This window comes from Rhopilema esculentum, chromosome 8, assembly GCF_057945365.1.
Source record: "Rhopilema esculentum isolate cy_ngs chromosome 8, ASM5794536v1, whole genome shotgun sequence".
Lineage (NCBI taxonomy): Eukaryota > Metazoa > Cnidaria > Scyphozoa > Rhizostomeae > Rhizostomatidae > Rhopilema > Rhopilema esculentum.
This window is the reverse complement of record NC_142822.1, coordinates 10208095-10230188: the sequence shown is the minus strand read 5'-3', so window position 1 is coordinate 10230188 and position 22094 is coordinate 10208095. Positions and strand designations below refer to the sequence as shown.

The 22094-nt window shown below is 35.7% G+C and overlaps 1 protein-coding gene across 3 annotated transcripts in view; it reads right to left on the bottom strand.

Annotated features, from left to right (window-relative positions):
• Window positions 1-14756, bottom strand: part of LOC135694423 (protein lev-9) — an 89019-nt gene extending 74263 nt beyond the window's left edge. The window contains exons 1-2 of one of the 3 annotated variants that reach the window (XM_089109840.1): window positions 14636-14756; window positions 14211-14396 (exon numbers count right to left, since the gene is read on the bottom strand). In XM_089109840.1, the coding sequence (XP_088965966.1) occupies window positions 14211-14396; window positions 14636-14654 (205 nt within the window). In that variant the 5' untranslated portion in view covers window positions 14655-14756. The remainder of the gene's footprint in view (window positions 1-14210; window positions 14397-14635) is intronic. The other 2 variants (XM_089109839.1, XM_089109841.1) reach the window with 2 other exon arrangements.
• Window positions 14757-22094: the final 7338 nt, after the last annotated feature.

The following is a 22094-nucleotide window of genomic DNA, read 5'->3' as shown; positions in this document are numbered from 1 at the left end:
AAACATAGCCACCGACCTCGGCTGATCATACACCAATGCAAGGATTTAATTCAATCAGAATATGCAAATTTTCAATCTCTCTCATAGACCGTGCTCAATAACATCATATGCAAAATCAGATCGAGAAATAAAACAAAGATCTTGGATTTCAAAAACAGCATTTCAATCTCTGTCAAATGGACTCACTGCAAGAAATATCAACAAACTAAACTGGACTTCAAACTAAACTAAAGATTAACAATCAAACTGAACTTAGAATCAAGTGCTATATATGGAGTACAATGATGTATGGATGATATTTAGATCGGCTAATGAGGGTGGACGATGAAGAAGCAACTCGACGCGAGAGAAATGCGGTTTTTACAGAGAATGACGAAGATCTCCTGGATAAAGTAAGTGACGAGTGAAAACGTATTGAGAAGAGTACATACTGAAAGAAGAAATATATGAAGCAAATAGTGCAGAGACAACTTATGCTTTTAGAACACTTACTAAGGAAAGAAGGCAAAGAATATGAAAGTCTTTTTTCCCATTTGTCGGACGCCACTGAGTTAGAATTTTTTTCACGGACGATAGTGAAAACGAAGTTAATCCAAGAACCGACAATGATGATGTTGATGATGATGATGATGATGATGATGATCATGATGATGATGATGATGATGATGATGCCCACGATAAAGATATTTATGAACATGAGGTAAATTAGAAAAATGACGTAATTGACATCGAGTTGATTAAAGGATCCATAACTTTTGTTTCCTGTCCTCATGTGATTTTTTTTCTATTTGAATGGTCAAAAATCTTAAATGCAAAATATTTCATCGTGACTAAATTTCGTTTCATTTCAAAATAAGTCGAAAAAAAAAATTTCGTCAAAATATTTGTCCGAAATTTGGTCAGGATGAAAGATTTGTAGTTAATTAACCGAAAGCTGAAAACCAGTAGTTTTGGCAAAAAAGACTACTTCACTTACTGCTAAAACCTTTGGGTATAGTACAATAAACATCTCTAAGCAATTCTCCTTGCTCTAAAAGAAATACGGTTTAATATAAAACTGCAGAGATTTATTGCTTTGTGGTCGTATTATGCCTCAATATCAGATTTAAAAAGAAGTTTAAAATTCATCTTGATTTGCACACTGAAGTAAGTACAGCACTGTCTACACGGTACCAAGTACACGGCAATAGAGGCGTGACATTAATCTTCTGTACATTTTGATGACAGTTTTGTCCCAAACTTTTGGTACAGATTAAAGTTAAACAAACAAGTTTATATATTTAACGACAGTAACAATCTCTCGATACTTATTATAATTGTGAAAGAAGAACACAGAATTTTTGAATCTTCATTCTTTTTCTGCAGACTTTCACTCCTCAAAATTTTATCACAGAATAGAACGATTCATCTTTGTGAACCTTAATAAGGGAACTGAGTTGATTTTCCTGTTGTCATAGCAGGTATCAAAAACTGCTTTTAACACATACATTGTGAAGTAGATAGCCTCAATATAGATTCAATCTAATACAACTCATTTACAATTAGCATTTTCTAATGCACACGATCATTTTCGGCAGGTGACCTGCAAAGACGAATGGTCATAAAAGTTCAAGAAAAATATTGTATGAATTTTGCCTGTTATGTATCTGTCCACCATTTAAATTCAACCCTAATGCAATTCATTTACAATCATCATTTACTATTGGGGCTGAATATCTTCGGCAGGTCACCTGCGCAGACGAATCGTCTTTAGTATTCAAGAAAAATATATTATGAATTTTGCCTGTTTTGTTTTTGTCCGCTATTTAAATTCAACTCTAATGCAAATCATTTTTAATTTGCATATACTTTTGGAGATGAATATCTTCGGCATTCATCTGTGCAGTGGAAAGGTTATCATGATTCAATAAAAATTTACAAATTTTGGCATTTAACAGTAGCAGAATAATTTTATCTCCTCTTTCTAAAACCGGTAATTAGCAAAGTCATCTAGCAACCTCCCTAACCAAAAGTTCTAAGTTTAAATCATAAAGTAAAAAGCAACTGGTCAGTTGGAAACATTTAATGTTTTTGACAGTAGCAAAATAATTTTATCTCCTTTTTTCATACCGGTTATTTGCATAGACACCTAGCAACCTGCCTAACGAACATTTCAAAGGTTAAATCATAAATTAAAAAGTAACTAATCACTTTAAGCCATGAAAATATTTTAAACAACAGGTATAAACTTCACAATTTACCAATCAGTAATTGCAGATTCAGTATGTCGCACAGGACGCTTGGGACACCACCAGATTTCCACAGTTTTTTATCCAAGACTTTCCCCAAGATTTTACTATCATTCTCTCCCTTATAGCTAGCACATTCCCTCAATACACAATAAACATAGCCATCGACCTCGGCCGATCATACACCAATGCAAGGATTTAATTCAATTAGAATATGCAAATTTTCAATCTCTCTCATAGACCGTCCTCAATAACATCATATGCAAAATCAGATCGAGAAATAAAACAAAGATCTTGGATTTCAAAAACAGCATTTCAATCTCTGTCAAATGGACTCACTGCAAGAAATATCAACAAACTAAACTGGACTTCAAACTAAACTAAATATTAACAATCAAACTGAACTTAGAATCAAGTGCTATATATGGAGTACAATGATGTATGGATGATATTTAGATCGGCTAATGAGGGTGGACTATGAAGAAGCAACTCAACGCGAGAGAAATGCGGTTTTTACAGAGAATGACGAATATCTCCTGCATAAAGTAAGTGACGAGTGAAAACGTATTGAGAAGAGTACATACTGAAAGAAGAAATATATGAAGCAAATATTGCAGAGAAAACTTATGCTTTTAGAACACTTACTAAGGAAAGAAGGCAAAGAATATGAAAGTCTTTTTTCCCTATTGGCGGACGCCACTGAGTTAGAATTTTTTTTCACGAACGATGGTGAAAACGAAGTTAATCCAAGAACCGAAAATGATGATGATGATAATGATGATGATGATGATGATGATGATGATGATGATGATGATGATGATGATGATGATGATGATGATGATGATGATGATGATGATGATGTTGATGATGATGATGATGATGATGATCATGATGATGATGATGATGCCCACGATAAAGATAATTATGAACATGAGGTAAATTAGAAAAATGACGTAATTGACATTGAGTTGATTAAAGGATCCATAAATTTTGTTTCCTGTCCTCATGTGATTTTTTTTCTATTTGAATGGTCAAAAGTCTTAAATGCAAAATATTTCATCGTGACTAAATTTCGTTTCATTTCAAAATAAGTCGAAAAAAAAAATTTCGTCAAAATATTTGTCCGAAATTTGGTCAGGATGAAAGATTTGTAGTTAATTAACCGAAAGCTGAAAACCAGTAGTTTTGGCAAGAAAGACTACTTCACTTACTGCTAAAACCTTTGGGTATAGTACAATAAACATCTCTAAGCAATTCTCCTTGCTCTAAAAGAAATACGGTTTAATATAAAACTGCAGAGATTTATTCCTTGGTGGTCGTATTATGCCTCAATATCAGATTTAAAAAGAAGTTTAAAATTCATCTTGATTTGCACACTGAAGTAAGTACAGCACTGTCTACACGGTACCAAGTACACGGCAATAGAGGCGTGACATTAATCTTCTGTACATTTTGATGACAGTTTTGTCCCAAACTTTTGGTACAGATTAAAGTTAAACAAACAAGTTTATATATTTAACGACAGTAACAATCTCTCGATACTTACTATAATTGTGAAAGAAGAACACAGAATTTTTGAATCTTCATTCTTTTTCTGCGTTGACAGAACAGAGTTGATTTTCCTGTTGTCATAGCAGGTATCAAAAACTGCTTTTAACACATACATTGTGAAGTAGATAGCCTCAATATAGATTCAATCTAATACAACTCATTTACAATTAGCATTTTCTAATGCACACGATCATTTTCGGCAGGTGACCTGCAAAGACGAATGGTCATAAAAGTTCAAGAAAAATATTGTATGAATTTTGCCTGTTATGTATCTGTCCACCATTTAAATTCAACCCTAATGCAATTCATTTACAATCATCATTTACTATTGGGGCTGAATATCTTCGGCAGGTCACCTGCGCAGACGAATCGTCTTTAGTATTCAAGAAAAATATATTATGAATTTTGCCTGTTTTGTTTTTGTCCGCTATTTAAATTCAACTCTAATGCAAATCATTTTTAATTTGCATATACTTTTGGAGATGAATATCTTCGGCATTCATCTGTGCAGTGGAAAGGTTATCATGATTCAATAAAAATTTACAAATTTTGGCATTTAACAGTAGCAGAATAATTTTATCTCCTCTTTCTAAAACCGGTAATTAGCAAAGTCATCTAGCAACCTCCCTAACCAAAAGTTCAAAGTTTAAATCAAAAAGTAAAAAGCAACTGGTCACTTGGAAACATTTAATGTTTTTGACAGTAGCAAAATAATTTTATCTCCTTTTTTCATACCGGTTATTTGCATAGACACCTAGCAACCTGCCTAACGAACATTTCAAAGCTTAAATCATAAATTAAAAAGTAACTAATCACTTTAAGCCATGAAAACATTTTAAACAACAGGTATAAACTTCACAATTTACCAATCAGTAATTGCAGATTCAGTATGTCGCACAGGACGCTTGGGAGACCACCAGATTTCCACAGTTTTTTATCCAAGACTTTCCTCAAGATTTTACTATCATTCTCTCCCTTATAGCTAGCACATTCCCTCAATACACAATAAACATAGCCATCGACCTCGGCCGATCATACACCAATGCAAGGATTTAATTCAATTAGAATATGCAAATTTTCAATCTCTCTCATAGACCGTCCTTAATAACATCATATGCAAAATCAGATCGAGAAATAAAACAAAGATCTTGGATTGCAAAAACAGCATTTCAATCTCTGTCAAATGGACTCACTGCAAGAAATATCAACAAACTAAACTGGACTTCAAACTAAACTAAATATTAACAATCAAACTGAACTTAGAATCAAGTGCTATATATGGAGTACAATGATGTATGGATGATATTTGGATCGGCTAATGAGGGTAGACTATGAAGAAGCAACTCAACGCGAGAGAAATGCGGTTTTTACAGAGAATGGCGAAGATCTCCTGGATAAAGTAAATGACGAGTGAAAACGTATTGAAAAGAGTACATACTGAAAGAAGAAATATATGAAGCAAATAGTGCAGAGACAACTTATGCTTTTAGAACACTTACTAAGGAAAGAAGGCAAAGAATAACAAATGGTAACTGGTTTTATAGAAGGAAAAATGGATATTTTACATCTATATCTAGTTTAATAGATGGTCATTAGACAGAGCATTTGATTAAAACCTCTCTACTCATTGGTCAATAGGCTTTTAAAAATTATAAGGGATAAATAAGAGGATGCGTTTATCAATTAGGAAATACTTTACAAAATCGCCGTTATTTACTAAAATATTTTTTTGTTCTCTAACCAGGGCAATTAAAAAGCCGTTGAATTTTCGAAAAATCACGTTGAAAAAAAGAGTGTCAGCTGTCCTAGCTCTGTTTGTTCTTACGATCCTATTTACAGTGACACTGGCGGATCCAGACTACCGCCATTACCGCTCGAGCGGTAGTCAGATTATTCAAAAAATTTTAGAAACAAGGATTATTTTCATTTTTATCTTACTACTATAATTAAACCGTAGTTAAAAATTGAAAATATTTGATCGCGCTGCAAACCAAATATTCCTTCCTAGAAAACATGCCTGAAATTTCCACAGAGACAGAAATATTTTTTAATCCTTATTGCTATAGAAATTGCGTGCCAATTAGCCGAGTCACATGTTTGCAAATAAAAAGGCTAGCATGGGGGGATGATGAAATCATGGCTTGCTAGCTAGGGGGGTTGAGTCGGTGTAGAGCGGATTCGAGCTGCACTGAGCGGCAGTCAGTCTGCCTAAACCAATCAAATCATCAGAAATCACAGCCAACCTGGGGGGGGATTCATACAAATTTTGTGGACAACCAACGAACAACCGAGTTGACTACCGCTCAGATGGGGGGGGGGGGGTGAATAGTACTGCCGCTCAACAAGGCGCAAATGTTACAGAAAGATGGGGGTATGCCTACATATTCTGCAAGTGGGCAAACTGTAACCTCAAAGACGATGTGTGTTTTGTACAATACACAAATATTGGTTGGAATATATTTTATAAGAATATTTAGATTCAAATATTCTAAAATTTAAGAAGGCATCAGGATTAAAAGTCAGGCCCACAAAGTGTGCCAAAGGTCCGATTCTTTATTTAACAAATGTTGCTCTCAATAATTGCAAATTTTATCGGGCTTTTTAAACATATAATTTCCAACAGGTCTGATTTCCATAATTAATTGTGCGACTTAATGAGAGTTTAAGGCGACATTTCCAAATTCTGCCAAATGTATCTTTTTTTCTAGTTCTACGGTGTTCCTCGGCTAAATACCGTAAATTTTTTTAATATCCATTCTCAGAATATTGAGCAACATTATTTATTTCTTCTCAAGCTTGTTGTAAGGATAATACATGAAATTTCAGTAAAGCACCGCTTGTCACTTGAAAATGGTCTACATAAGAAATTATAGAAAGCAATAATTATTTTAGAAAACCGGGTGTGACCAGGAAATGGGTGTGGTCTAAAAGGCGTGGTTGACCCTCTATCTCATTTCGGCGCTAGTCAGATTTTTGGCTGGATCTGCCACTGTCTGGTACTGAATTTTATTTCCTAACTATATTATCGTTTTTCTGGATGAAGTACCACACTCAACGTACATTTTTAATAGCCTTGTGACGCCTGTATTCAGAACTATTTTGTCGAATAAATGTGAAAACCCGTAATTGTTTGCATGGTTATCTTAAATCCTAACTCTATCAACGTCATTAATTTATGAGCCTTTGAACCTTTGAACTGGCTGAGGTTCATGGTTCTAGTAACATTATGTTGAATTAATATAGAGATTAATATAATATAGGATTATGGATCAAAGCAGAAGCGGGTGCACTTGCCTACCATTCACAGTACAGTAATAAGGCGAATGTTACTTGCTTTAACTTCAACTTCAACTGAGTTATCTTTATTAACCCAGCTTTGGCTTATGTCTTTCATGGTCCACCGAGCCGAATGTTTAACATTGCTATTAATGAGATTCACCTTTCTTTGATTGGTCTACATTCCAACTGAATCTAAAGGGTGAGGGCACTTCATCTTTAGCTTGAAAGGTCCAGCTTTCCTGCTTCCACTCTGCTTTCACTCTGCGAGAAAAAGCTATTGGAAATGAAAATTAAGCAGTCTTTTGTTTGTTTCGAAGCAAAATCCTTTTTGTAGCTAGCGAGCCTTCTGTCAATGGACAAAAAAATTTTCGGTTTCTTTGATGGACGTGTATTTTTCTCTACCAAATCCATAAACTCTACATCGTAATAAAATGTTTCTACGCCATTGAATGTGTCTTCATGAAATGAAAAGGACTTTTGAGTCATTGCAGATGCAGATAATGTAAGAAATATCCACTTTTACACAGATAACAATCTGAAAAATCTTTGACAATCTCTCAGAAATTCCCAGATTAAGGCTGGATAACTGGATCTCCAAAGATCTATTGGAACTTCTTCTTTATGGTGATACCAAGTGCAATCAAATTGAAAATAAGCTGATATTGGAAGCTACAATTTATCATATTTCTTCAACAAAACGCCTAAATTGATCTTTGTTCATAATACGGGTTGTATACAGCCCCCCATCCTCTTTCGTTTTGTGTGTGTTTGTTTTTTAATACTAGTTGCACTGTGGTGTATAGCATTGTCAGTGATGTATGTATAGAGACCAGGTGACGTATAGTCTTTTGCGCCCGGTTGTAGTTAAAATTTGCCGGAAAAAAGAACATGCATTATATACGTAAATAACTTTTCTTTGCGTTAAAAAATTAATTGGTTGTCTGGAAAAGATTCATAGGGTTCCCCGATCAAAAAAAATTTGTAGCGATGAAAGGTTTTCACAACAGAGCAATAATTCGTTTATGATCTTTACTTTAAATATCCCTTCATGCTACTTATGGTACCAGGTTTCAATCCCTCTAAGCAAGTTATTTTCGTAACTTTAAGATTGCGATACCAGCATAGACCTTGGTAGAGAAAGCTGCTGGATATGCTGAAAAGATATTATGTTGACAGACGCTGGAAAATATCCCTTTATGCTATTTATAGACTGGGTTCCAGACTTCTAGCCAGTTATTGTGAGGATTTACCTTTTAGATCCAGCTCCTAGCATGGAACGTAGTAGAGATGGCCTGTAAAGCGTAAGACGTGGACCAAGTATATAAAAATCTAGTTTTTGACGGTATAGAAATTGAATATGACCTTGAAAAAAAGGAAACATTTCACAACATACTACTTGTTATTTTTGCAACTTGCTAAATATTTACTGGATATATATTTTCCATCGTGTTCCTTAGAACCCTAATTGTGACCTTTTATACTTTGAGGATTGTCAGACGAAAAAGCACTAAGAAGTATGTTTGCTTTCTTCCAAGTAATTTTGCTAATTGATAAGCTGAAAAAAGGCTGTGAACAAATGCTGAAAGTTGCCAAAACTATTGTGTCCAAATCGCAAAAGGTTGTTTAATATTAATTATAGGCACTAATTTTTTCTTTTACTTCTTTTCGTCAATTTTTTCTATTTTTTAAACACTTTTCGCCAAATATGCGAAAGGTTGTTTAGTTATTTTAAAACTTGGTGCAAACTAGAAAAGGAAGTTCAACTGACGTATACCGGAAGTCTTTCAAATGGTTCAAAACGACAATTTGCTTCCGTTTTGCTACTTTGATCACAAAATGGAAGGCCATCTATATTTGGTTTGTTTGATATCCATCGCGTAATGGACAAAATTGAGAAACATAGGACGGTAATCTACACAGTTATTAACAAAGTGATAGTGTTACATTGAAAATAACGTTTGGTCTCTTGTCTCAGTTTAGAAATGGCTTCACACAAAAATCATCTTCTGACGATCTAGATAGCTTATATACCTAGACCCAGCCCCATTTCGCCCCGTGGTTCTCCCACTGCTGTCCTGGTTTTCTATTTTCTCTTGATTCCCCATCTGCCCTTTGATTCTACATTTCTGATTTTATTTGTCCCATGTTTGCGCCAAGTCCTTTCATTTGCGCCATGCTTTGCCATTTGTCCCATGCTGCCCCATTAGAGCCATGATTCTCCATTTGTGCCTTTATTAGTCATTCGTGCCTTGCTTCCTGATTGCGTTTGGCTCACCCATTCCCCCCCCATGTGAAAGTGTCCGGGGGGACCGAAACGAGTCGCAAAAGGACAATATGTAAAACTGCCCCCTCTATAAAAAATCTCATGGGACTATGTGCGTGATCGTGTTATACATGGGTATGAAAAAACTAAATATAGGAGGCCTATTTACAACAAAGAAGAAGTGAAAATTGAGGATGCTTTGTCAAATCCAAAGGATAGAGGATAGAGGTCAAAACCAAAGGAATATTTCACGGTCAAAAAAACACACGCCTATACTGACAGAAATAAGGAAACTTCTCAAAAGATTGTTATAAAAAGAAAGCTGGCCAGAAAAAAAGATGCAAAACCGAGAGCAGCAAACAGTGCTGGGGATTCCAATGCTGGTTCAGCAACAGCAACCAGTGAGATTGCATTGGCAGTGAACACAAATACATAAAACAAATGGTGGATTGATTCTGGTGCCTCAAAGCATAAAACGACAAATGAGGCCAACATATCAACTTACACCAAATTCAGTAAGCCCCTAACTGGCTGATATTGGCTGATAACAATGTTCTGCTTGCGTATGGGAAAGGAATCCTAAGATTCCCAATTTTTATGGTACAAGGAAATTCAATCTATTTTTGGAAGACCTACTTAATGTCCCGAAAATAAAGAGGGATTTGTTATCATTGCCAACAATGACAAATCGAGGTGCAGAAGATAGGTTCAAGGAACACGACGTTTGCATAGTTATTTCGGGGATGAAAAAATGTTGCATATTGGTCATAAATGATGGCAAATTATTCAAGCTGAATACTGAGGAAGTTTGTACCGCACATTTTGGCTCATTCAAAGCACGTGATAACTCTGTTAGGCTATGGCATGAATGTTTCGGTCATCTTTGGACAACCAGAAGCTGTCGAATGAAAAGGTTATGGTAAAAGATTTGAACCTGAAGGCTTGTGAGAGTGATGATAGAAGCTGATGATCAAAGCTGCAAGGGTTGTGTTGAAGGCAAACAAATTCGAAGGCCTCTTTCCAACGAAAAGCCAACGAAAATACTAGAATTAATCCACAGTGACGTTTATATTGTGAATATTAATTCAGTGAGTGTCTCAAAGTCTTTTGTGATATCAACTGATGACTGCTCACAATTCACTTCGGTGTAATTCTTGAAGAAAAAAAGGGAAGTTTTGACGAAATTTAAAGGATTTTTTGCTGTGATGGAGAACCTCACTGGAAAGAAAGTCAAAATTTTGCGATCTGACAATGGCGGAGAGTACGTCTCTGGAGATTTTAAAGAGTTCTTTGCTACTCATGGCATCAAAAGGGAGGAAACAATTCCTATGTCTTCGCAGCAGAATGGTGTCTCTGAAAGGTTGAATCGCACAATAATGGAAAGTGCCAGGTCAATGCTGCAGCGCACAAGTCTCCCATTGAGATTCTGGGCTGAAGCCGTCGATGGCTGCAATGCACATGTACCTGGCACAAACGACGCAAACTGGAGAAGAAATCAGTTAAGTGTATATTTGTTGGATATCCAGCTATTTTCAAAGGATAGAAGTTGTATAACACTGAAGAAGGAAAAATACTAAGAAGTCGTGATGTGCAAATTCTTGAAGAGGATTTTGAACGTTCTTCATTTAAGATCACCGAAGTCAATGATTACAAGCAAAATTTTCAATTTTGATGAAAATGAAGAAAATGATAAGCAAGTACCAGAAATTCGAAGATCCACAAGAGCAAGCAATGCTCCAGAAAGCCAGGCACTATAACCAAACACTGGTGGCAGTATGAAGAGTGGGGCTGTGCAAATGTTGCAGTGCAGCACAGTGAAAAGCCTGAAGCCCTGGCCAACCTAAAAAAAAGTTGGCAAAAATCATCATGCATTATTGTTGAATAAAACCTGTTCAATTTCGTATGGCCACCACGTTTTACGATGTTTTACGATGTTTTACGATGTTTTGCGATGTTTGAATATGTTTGAATATGTTTGAATATGTTTGAATATGTTTGAATATGTTTGAATATGTTTGAATATGTTTGAAGATATTTGGAGATATTTGAAGATGTTTTACGATGTTTGGAGATGTTTTACGATGTTTGAAAATGTTTGAAGATGTTTGAAGATGTTTGGAGATGTTTTACGATGTTTGAAGATGTTTGAAGATGTTTTACGCATGTTTTACGCATGTTTTGCGCATGTCACCTTGATGTGCGGACGTGTAAGTCAAATATTCTGAATTACCTATCCTTTACCAAATTTAGTTACTTTGTTATTACCTTTACTTTTACAATAGGTAACTTTATTAATGGATTAAATAGCCAGGAAAATTTAATTATCGAAAAAGGCGGAATTCTCTGTTTTTAAACCTTTAAGCATGAAAAATTACCTTCTAGAGAACCTTTAATCCTATTTATTCCCATTCTAACACAATTAAACTATTTGTGCATATTGGAAACCATTATTGTTCGATTTCTTGTTTTCTTTTTTAAATTGCTATTTTTTATTCTTACTGTTATTATTCAAATAAAACTAATATTAAATTATCGTAATTTCGCGTCAAACTGGGCACATGGCTCTGATAGCCCCTTCGTGAGTTTGTGTACATCAGCTGATCTTATATAATATCTTATGTTTTTACTTGTAATGCAATCTTTATTGTTATTTATGATTGTATCTTATCATGACTTATCTTGTAATTAATTGATTTGTTGCTGAAAAAAGGTTACTACATCCTATTTTTCTGCAACGTAGGAAAGGTAAATACAATCATCAAGATTGTGTATGCTGAAAACAATAATCAAGAGCCTGCGAGACCTGCACGGCTTGACAGCCTTAGAATAGAAAATAAGGTTAATGCAAGCATAATAGACGTTCAAATGGTGATGTATTCTGGTAAGGTCAAGGAAAGCTATATAGAAACTGTTTTACAAAATAAAAGTATTTTCACACTCGCTGAAGCAAGCCGTTCTGAGGGCACACAAGCAATCCTACTGCTGGTTGCGTTGCACAGAAGCATCTTTCATAAATCTTTCATTCGAAAGTTGTGGCTGGGATGGACCTGTAAAGATTCCAAATCAGGCAGGCTCTCGCCTAAATTGCACTGGACTTTATGATAAACAGGAGGGCGAATGGGAATATGACTCTCGAAAGATTCTAGCAATGAATGGATTTTTGAGCAAAGTCAAATTAGGTGCTGAAGAATAACAAGATAACAAAACACTGTCACAAAGCAAATCAGAAATACTTTTAGTTAGATGAGAGCTCTCATCTTGGAATGTACTGGTTGTCGGTCATTTTAAAAGTGATGACGTCATCTTTGAATTTTGCCGACATCATCAAGATACTGGTGTGCTTATATCATTAGAAAATTTGGCTTCAGGCGAGCCTAGATCTGGTTGTCATATTGATATAGAATGTAAAGTTAAAATGATTTTTAGCTTTGTAACTTCTTCATCAGGTTTGACTTTTGATGCATCATACATATTTTTTAGCTACATCAACATGTGCAAGAAGGTCAGAAGCTGATACTCGATGTGGAATATCTTGCTATGATGATCCTGAATGTGGCTCTAGGAAGACTTGTCTATGTGACGGTCCTTGCGGGATGAGTTGCCTCAAAAGAGGTTTCACTTTACTTTGCTAAAGTTGCAACTTGATTTGAAAAAAACCTAAGAAACAGTCTCAAAGTTTATCAATGCTTTGTCCTACCATTCCTCGCAATTTTTTGCTTATTTCTTTATGTTGCTTGGCTTTCGTTCAGCCCTTAATTAAAAATATCTAGACCGATATAACTAGAATATAATGATATAGCTAGAATATAATCTTGACCGTGAAAATTTAGCTCATATTTCTCTTTCACCAGGCCGAAAGTGTCGCCGTAACTATTATGAAGCTCCTATTAATGGAAATCGAACTGTCAGTGGTAACAAATTAGGTGATACCATTGTCTACAGTTGCAAAAGAGGATATACACTTGTTGAACCGAGTGTTCTAACATGCAGTGGCATTCGTAAGTGGAAGCCATGGGACCAAGGAGAGCCAAAATGCGGTAAGGATATCTTAAACATGATGACCATTTGTCAGGAAAAAATGCTTCGGTTTCTGATTTCTCCAAAGAAATGGTTGCTATCTATAATTTGCCATGTTTCCAAAAGACAATAGACTTTTAAGATCATTTAAGTGTCTACCTGCAATTGTTTAAATTATTTCTTTTAATTTTTTATTGATAATTTAAATCAAATAATATAGCAGCACAACACCAAAAACAACAACACAACATCAACGATTTCGAGAAAAACAACTCTAGCAACAACAACGACAGAAAAAGATGCAACAGCAACAACAGCGATATCTAGATAATGACGATCCATCAAACCATCCTTGTTGTGATCTTTCCAAACTCGCAGCACCCTGGTTTCTCGTATGATGCCTTTAAAATTTAGAAAGGGTGTGTTTATAGGATAGACATTGATGACTTGAGAGGTTAGTTAAGTGCTGAGGTTATCAACTTTTTAACGTGAATGTCGTGGTGTTGCAACTATGCTGCGAGTTTGGAAAGATCACAACAAGGATGGTTTGATGGATCGTCATTATCTAGATATCGCTGTTGTTGCTGTTGCATCTTTTTCTGTCGTTGTTGTTGCTAGAGTTGTTTTTCTCGAAATCGTTGATGTTGTGTTGTTGTTTTTGGTGTTGTGCTGCTATATTATTTGATTTAAATTATCAATAAAAAATTAAAAGAAATAATTTAAACAATTGCAGGTAGACACTTAAATGATCTTAAAAGTCTATTGTCTTTTGGAAACATGGCAAATTATAGATAGCAACCATTTCTTTGGAGAAATCAGAAACCGAAGCATTTTTTCCTGACAAATGGTCATCATGTTTAAGATATCCTTACCGCATTTTGGCTCTCCTTGGTCCCATGGCTTCCACTTACGAATGCCACTGCATGTTAGAACACTCGGTCCAACAAGTGTATATCCTCTTTTGCAACTGTAGACAATGGTATCACCTAATTTGTTACCACTGACAGTTCGATTTCCATTAATAGGAGCTTCATAATAGTTACGGCGACACTTTCGGCCTGGTGAAAGAGAAATATGAGCTAAATTTTCACGGTCAAGATTATATTCTAGCTATATCATTATATTCTAGTTATATCGGTCTAGATATTTTTAATTAAGGGCTGAACGAAAGCCAAGCAGCATAAACAAATAAGCAAAAAATTGCGAGGAATGGTAGGAGAAAGCATTGATAAACTTTGAGACTGCTTCTTAGGTTTTTTTCAAATCAAGTTGCAACTTTAGAAAAGTAAAGTGAAACCTCTTTTGAGGCAACTCATCCCGCAAGGACCGTCACATAGACAAGTCTTCCTAGAGCCACATTCAGGATCATCATAGCAAGATATTCCACATCGAGTATCAGCTTCTGACCTTCTTGCACATGTTGATGTAGCTAAAAAATATGTATGATGCATCAAAAGTCAAACCTGATGAAGAAGTTACAAAGCTAAAAATCATTTTAACTTTACATTCTATATCAATATGACAACCAGATCTAGGCTCGCCTGAAGCCAAATTTTCTAATGATATAAGCACACCAGTATCTTGATGATGTCGGCAAAATTCAAAGATGACGTCATCACTTTTAAAATGACCGACAACCAATACATTCCAAGATGAGAGCTCTCATCTAACTAAAAGTATTTCTGATTTGCTTTGTGACAGTGTTTTGTTATCTTGTTATTCTTCAGCACCTAATTTGACTTTGCTCAAAAATCCATTCATTGCTAGAATCTTTCGAGAGTCATATTCCCATTCGCCCTCCTGTTTATCATAAAGTCCAGTGCAATTTAGGCGAGAGCCTGCCTGATTTAGAATCTTTACAGGTCCATCCCAGCCACAACTTTCGAATGAAAGATTTATGAAAGATGCTTCTGTGCAACGCAACCAGCAGTAGGATTGCTTGTGTGCCCTCAGAACGGCTTGCTTCAGCGAGTGTGAAAATACTTTTATTTTGTAAAACAGTTTCTATATAGCTTTCCTTGACCTTACCAGAATACATCACCATTTGAACGTCTATTATGCTTGCATTAACCTTATTTTCTGTTCTAAGGCTGTCAAGCCGTGCAGGTCTCGCAGGCTCTTGATTATTGTTTTCAGCATACACAATCTTGATGATTGTATTTACCTTTCCTACGTTGCAGAAAAATAGGATGTAGTAACCTTTTTTCAGCAACAAATCAATTAATTACAAGATAAGTCATGATAAGATACAATCATAAATAACAATAAAGATTGCATTACAAGTAAAAACATAAGATATTATATAAGATCAGCTGATGTACACAAACTCACGAAGGGGCTATCAGAGCCATGTGCCCAGTTTGACGCGAAATTACGATAATTTAATATTAGTTTTATTTGAATAATAACAGTAAGAATAAAAAATAGCAATTTAAAAAAGAAAACAAGAAATCGAACAATAATGGTTTCCAATATGCACAAATAGTTTAATTGTGTTAGAATGGGAATAAATAGGATTAAAGGTTCTCTAGAAGGTAATTTTTCATGCTTAAAAGTTTAAAAACAGAGAATTCCGCCTTTTTCGATAATTAAATTTTCCTGGCTATTTAATCCATTAATAAAGTTACCTATTGTAAAAGTAAAGGTAATAACAAAGTAACTAAATTTGGTAAAGGATAGGTAATTCAGAATATTTGACTTACACGTCCGCACATCAAGGTGACATGCGTAAAACATGCGTAAAACATGCGTAAAACATCTTCAAACATCTTCAAACATCGTAAAACATCTCCAAACATCTTCAAACATCTTCAAACATTTTCAAACATCGTAAAACATCTCCAAACATCGTAAAACATCTTCAAATATCTCCAAATATCTTCAAACATATTCAAACATATTCAAACATATTCAAACATATTCAAACATATTCAAACATATTCAAACATATTCAAACATATTCAAACATATTCAAACATATTCAAACATCGCAAAACATCGTAAAACATCGTAAAACGTGGTGGCCATACGAAATTGAACAGGTTTTATTCAACAATAATGCATGATGATTTTTGCCAACTTTTTTTTAGGTTGGCCAGGGCTTCAGGCTTTTCACTGTGCTGCACTGCAACATTTGCACAGCCCCACTCTTCATACTGCCCCAGTGTTTGGTTATAGTGCCTGGCTTTCTGGAGCATTGCTTGCTCTTGTGGATCTTCGAATTTCTGGTACTTGCTTATCATTTTCTTCATTTTCATCAAAATTGAAAATTTTGCTTGTAATCATTGACTTCGGTGATCTTAAATGAAGAACGTTCAAAATCCTCTTCAAGAATTTGCACATCACGACTTCTTAGTATTTTTCCTTCTTCAGTGTTATACAACTTCTATCCTTTGAAAATAGCTGGATATCCAACAAATATACACTTAACTGATTTCTTCTCCAGTTTGCGTCGTTTGTGCCAGGTACATGTGCATTGCAGCCATCGACGGCTTCAGCCCAGAATCTCAATGGGAGACTTGTGCGCTGCAGCATTGACCTGGCACTTTCCATTATTGTGCGATTCAACCTTTCAGAGACACCATTCTGCTGCGAAGACATAGGAATTGTTTCCTCCCTTTTGATGCCATGAGTAGCAAAGAACTCTTTAAAATCTCCAGAGACGTACTCTCCGCCATTGTCAGATCGCAAAATTTTGACTTTCTTTCCAGTGAGGTTCTCCATCACAGCAAAAAATCCTTTAAATTTCGTCAAAACTTCCCTTTTTTTCTTCAAGAATTACACCGAAGTGAATTGTGAGCAGTCATCAGTTGATATCACAAAAGACTTTGAGACACTCACTGAATTAATATTCACAATATAAACGTCACTGTGGATTAATTCTAGTATTTTCGTTGGCTTTTCGTTGGAAAGAGGCCTTCGAATTTATTTGCCTTCAACACAACCCTTGCAGCTTTGATCATCAGCTTCTATCATCACTCTCACAAGCCTTCAGGTTCAAATCTTTTACCATAACCTTTTCATTCGACAGCTTCTGGTTGTCCAAAGATAACCGAAACATTCATGCCATAGCCTAACAGAGTTATCACGTGCTTTGAATGAGCCAAAATGTGCGGTACAAACTTCCTCAGTATTCAGCTTGAATAATTTGCCATCATTTATGACCAATATGCAACATTTTTTCATCCCCGAAATAACCATGCTAACGTCTTCCTTGAACCTATCTTCTGCACCTCGATTTGTCATTGTTGGCAATGATAACAAATTCCTCTTTATTTTCGGGACATTAAGTAGGTCTTCCAAAAATAGATTGAATTTCCTTGTACCATAAAAATTGGGAATCTTAGGATTCCTTTCCCATACGCAAGCAGAACATTGTTATCAGCCAATATCAGCCAGTTAGGGGCTTACTGAATTTGGTGTAAGTTGATATGTTGGCCTCATTTGGCGTTATATGCTTCGAGGCACCAGAATCAATCCACCATTTGTTTTTGTTTTGATGTATTTGTGTTCACTGCCAATGCAATCTCACTGGTAGCTGTTGTTGAACCAGCATTGGAATCCCCAGCACTGTTTGCTGCTTTCGGTTTTGCATATTTTTTCTGGCCAGCTTTCTTTTTATAACAACCTTTGAGAAGTTTCCTTATTTCTGGCAGTATAGGCACGTGTTTTTTTTGACCGTGAAATATTCCTTTGGTTTTGACCTCTATCCTCTATCCTTTGGATTTGACAAAGCATCCTCAATTTTCACTTCTTCTTTGTTGTAAATAGGCCTCCTATATTTAGTTTTTTCATACCCATGTATAACACGATCACGCACATAGTCCCGTGATATTTTTAATAGAGGGGGCAGTTTTGCATATTGTCCTCTTGCGATTCGTTTCGGTCCCCCCGGACACTTTCGCTTGTGGGGGGGGGGGGGAGGGGAGTGGGTGAACCAAACGCAATCAGGAAGCAAGGCACGAATGACTAATAAAGGCACAAATGGAGAATGTTTTTAAAGGCATAGAAGGTAAAAACTAAAAAACCAATATGTGAATCAAAGTATAAAATCCAAAATAGAAAAATGAGAAAAAAGGAGATAAGGAGTAGTCACTACCACCTGGTTACAGCCTCAAACTCAGATGGGGGGTGGTTGTGTGTGCCCTTGTATGTTTTAAGCAACTAGCTTGTAAGTGGGCAGAAAATGATAAAAAAGCAACTCATCAGCCAGAAACCCACGAGGGACATTTCGGGGCTTTAATTCGGTATGTCCATTTCTCGTAGGCGCCCCTCGCAATCCTGCGTCCAGGATCACGGTTGCAAAGGTCAGGAAATACAAATAAAAAATATATATATATTATAACGATCAACAAAAAGTAGCAATCGACACAGAGTGCTTACTAAAGTAGGACTGTAGAGTGTATGGAGGCATTTAAATTGAGTGGGTGAAGAGGATAAACATGGAACGGCGTGGCTTTGGGAATAAAGGGCTGGGTGAAATGGGAAGGGTTAGGGTTAGCATAAAGTTAGAGTCGGCGGGGTTGGGTGTGGCTATGGGAAGGGCGTGCCAAATGGGTTGGGTAGAGGTAGAAGAGGGTACCTGATCTGGGAATGGGTTTGTATGTATAGAATGGATGGAGGACAGGGCTGTTGAATGTTTGGAACAAGGGGGGGGGGGGAATTGGGATGCCTTATCTGTTTCAGGGGCCCCATTTGAGGCGCCAATTAATTAGTGAAATCTTTGTATTTCAACATGTGCATGTTTCCTTGTATCAGACGCCAGAATATCGTTGTCCATAGAGAATGTGGCGAGATTAATGGTGGAAAAATGTTTGTTTTTGTTATGGTAACAGTTATATCAACGAGCTCTAGTAAAATCACACTTACGAATACACCTGATGGGTCTATCGGATGAGTTGTAATGGCCGTTATGTGACATATGTATGTCACTGAAAAAGCCGTTTGATTTGGACATGAAGTTTAATTGTTATATTTCCAATACGAGGGAATAGTTAATCAGTAAGTGTTGTCATACTGGCCTCATACCAAAGGAGAAATAGATAAGAAAACATTGGCGAGCCGTGAATTAAATTGCTAGCATTGCATCAGGGGATCATTTAAATGTGTAGTAATTATATCAGTTTAAAACTGTTATTTTTATAGGTTAAGGTATTTCCAAGCAGTAGAACATTTAGTAGTTATTGTTGTAACAATGACCTTGTAAAAGTGAAGAAGGAAGAATAGAAAATTTCCACAGGGCCGTAAATACAAACTGACCACTGGCTCGAGTAGGCCTGTTTTACGAATGGTAATTATTATGTGTGGCATTGAATAGCCTTTTCATTTGGAGGTAGGCTTTATTGATCATATGAAATAGCAGCTATTCAGATCCAAATTTAATGAATTATTTTCTTATCAGCATTTGCTATTGGATATTAATATCTTCGGCAGGTGACTTACGCAGGCGAAATGTCATTATGATTCAATAAACATTAATGAGTTTTGGCGGTTATGTATTTGAGAGTAGCAGAATAATTTTATCACCTCCTTGTCAAAAGTTCAACGTTTGGATCATAAAGTAAAAAATTAGGGAGTAGCGATATAGGCGAAAGCTAATGAACAGAACAGTGAATCAACAAACTAAAACAAACTGTTAAACAGTTGCACTTCTTACACCCTAATAATTTAATAACAAATTAAGAACAATTCCTAATAATTTAAGAAAAATTTAAGAACAGTTGGACTGAGCATCAATTCACTGGTTCTTAAGAAAAATAGTGTAGCTCGAAGATGGAGCATTTTAAGATAAAGTTGAAGCCTTTTTCTTCTTCTAAGGTTATTGTACCTCCAGGATGCTGGCGATCATGGTTCTTTGACCCTTGACAATGCCAACATTTCTGAATCTCTTCTGCCAGTGTTGAAGTCGATGCTTGATCTCGTAATGTACTTCTGCTTCTGTCTTCCTCTTATTCTTCCCTCCTCTTTTTTTCCTGTTAGCACAAAATTTTTCCATTTCCCAGGATCTCACTACTTGCCCCAAAAACTACAGCTTTCTTTTTCATATATCTTTCATAAGGTTACTTTTTACTCCTGCTTTTCTCAAAACATCTTCATTATCAACTCTGTCAGTAAAATTGCAATGTAACGATTATTCTCAAGGGTCAGATTTCCACTGATTTCATACTTTCTTAAATCTTTCTTTCACTAAATGTATATTGAAACTTTGATCTTATTTTCCACTTTTAGCTGCTTGTTATTAAATACAGCATTCTGCTTGTTGCAAACCCTTTTCTCTATTTAAGTTACACACTTTCAATGTAATGTTATCAAGCTGCCTAGATAAGTAAACTTTCCAACAATTGCTACTGCTACGCCATTGATATATAAGGAACGTTTCTTTTTCATTCGATAAAACCAAACATTCTCCTTTCTTTTATCAATTTGCAGACCATTCGATTTACTCTGTGACACAGCCTTATTCGGAATATTTTGAAAGGCTGTTTTTACAGTGTCATCTGCATGTCTCAAGTTGTTGATATTGAGCCCACCATCTTCCACACTGGCCATATTGTCCCTCGGAATAACTTCACTGTGTAGATTAAAAAGATGTGGGTTTAGCACAGATCATTGTCTTACACCTTTCATAACTAATGTCGATTTGCTGATATCTCTATCAATTCTAATGACTGCGCTCTGATCACGACATAAGCTCCTTATAAGTTGTAAATCCTTTGAATCAATTTCTAATGCTTTCAGATCTCTAAATACTTCTTCATTTTTACTTTATCAACTGCCTAACAAGGCAAGGCCTAACACAGTGTAAAGACAATTGGCGTCATAAACTAAGTTTCATTGATGAAGAAAATAGTGAAGAACAATATCTTTTAGCTTCCATTTTTTCTTTCTTTGTGAGAAAACAGCCTAAAGCGTTTAGAGCTCTTTAGAGTCTAGCAAATATTGTAGGTTTTTTCTCCCAACGAAATGAAATGTTTAAAGTTTTTAGGCTTCCAAAAATAATTATCCTAAAGACCAAATTCACCATTATAGAACTAATTTTAAGTAATGTCTTCTTTTGGCTGACATTAACATTACCCCAAACAATCAGTGATTGACAAATCTATTATCCAAATTTTTGGGGTCTGACCCCCTATTTTCCCTTCTATTGAAGCAGCTACCATTTGTTATTCTTTGCCTTGTTTCCTTAGTAAGTGTCCTAAAAGCATGAAGCATACTCTTCTATATACGTTTTCATTCGTCACTTACTTTATCCAGGAGATCTTCACTATTCTCAGTAAAAACCGCATTTCTCTCGCCTCGAGTTGCTTCTTCATCGGCTACCCTCATTGACAATGTTCCAGATCCATACATCATTGTACTCCATATATAGCACTTGATTCTAAGTTCAGTTTGATTGTTATATTTAGTTTAGTTTGAAGTCTAGTTTAATTTGTTTGTTGATATTTCTTGCAATGAGTACATTGAACAGAGATTGTGGCGCTGTTTTTGCAATCCAAGTTCTTTGTTTTATTTCTCGATCTGATGCTATTGAGCTCCCTCAAAGTTATAATCACATACCAGATGCTTATTAAAATCATTCTGTTCACGGTCTATGAGAGAGATTGAAGAATTGCATATTCTGATTGAATTAAATCCTTGCATTGGTGTATGATCGGCCGAGATCGGTGGCTATCTTTACTGTTTATAGAGGCAAAGTGCTAGCTATAAGAAAGAGAAGGATTATAAAATCTTGGGGAAACTGTTGGAGAAAACCTGGG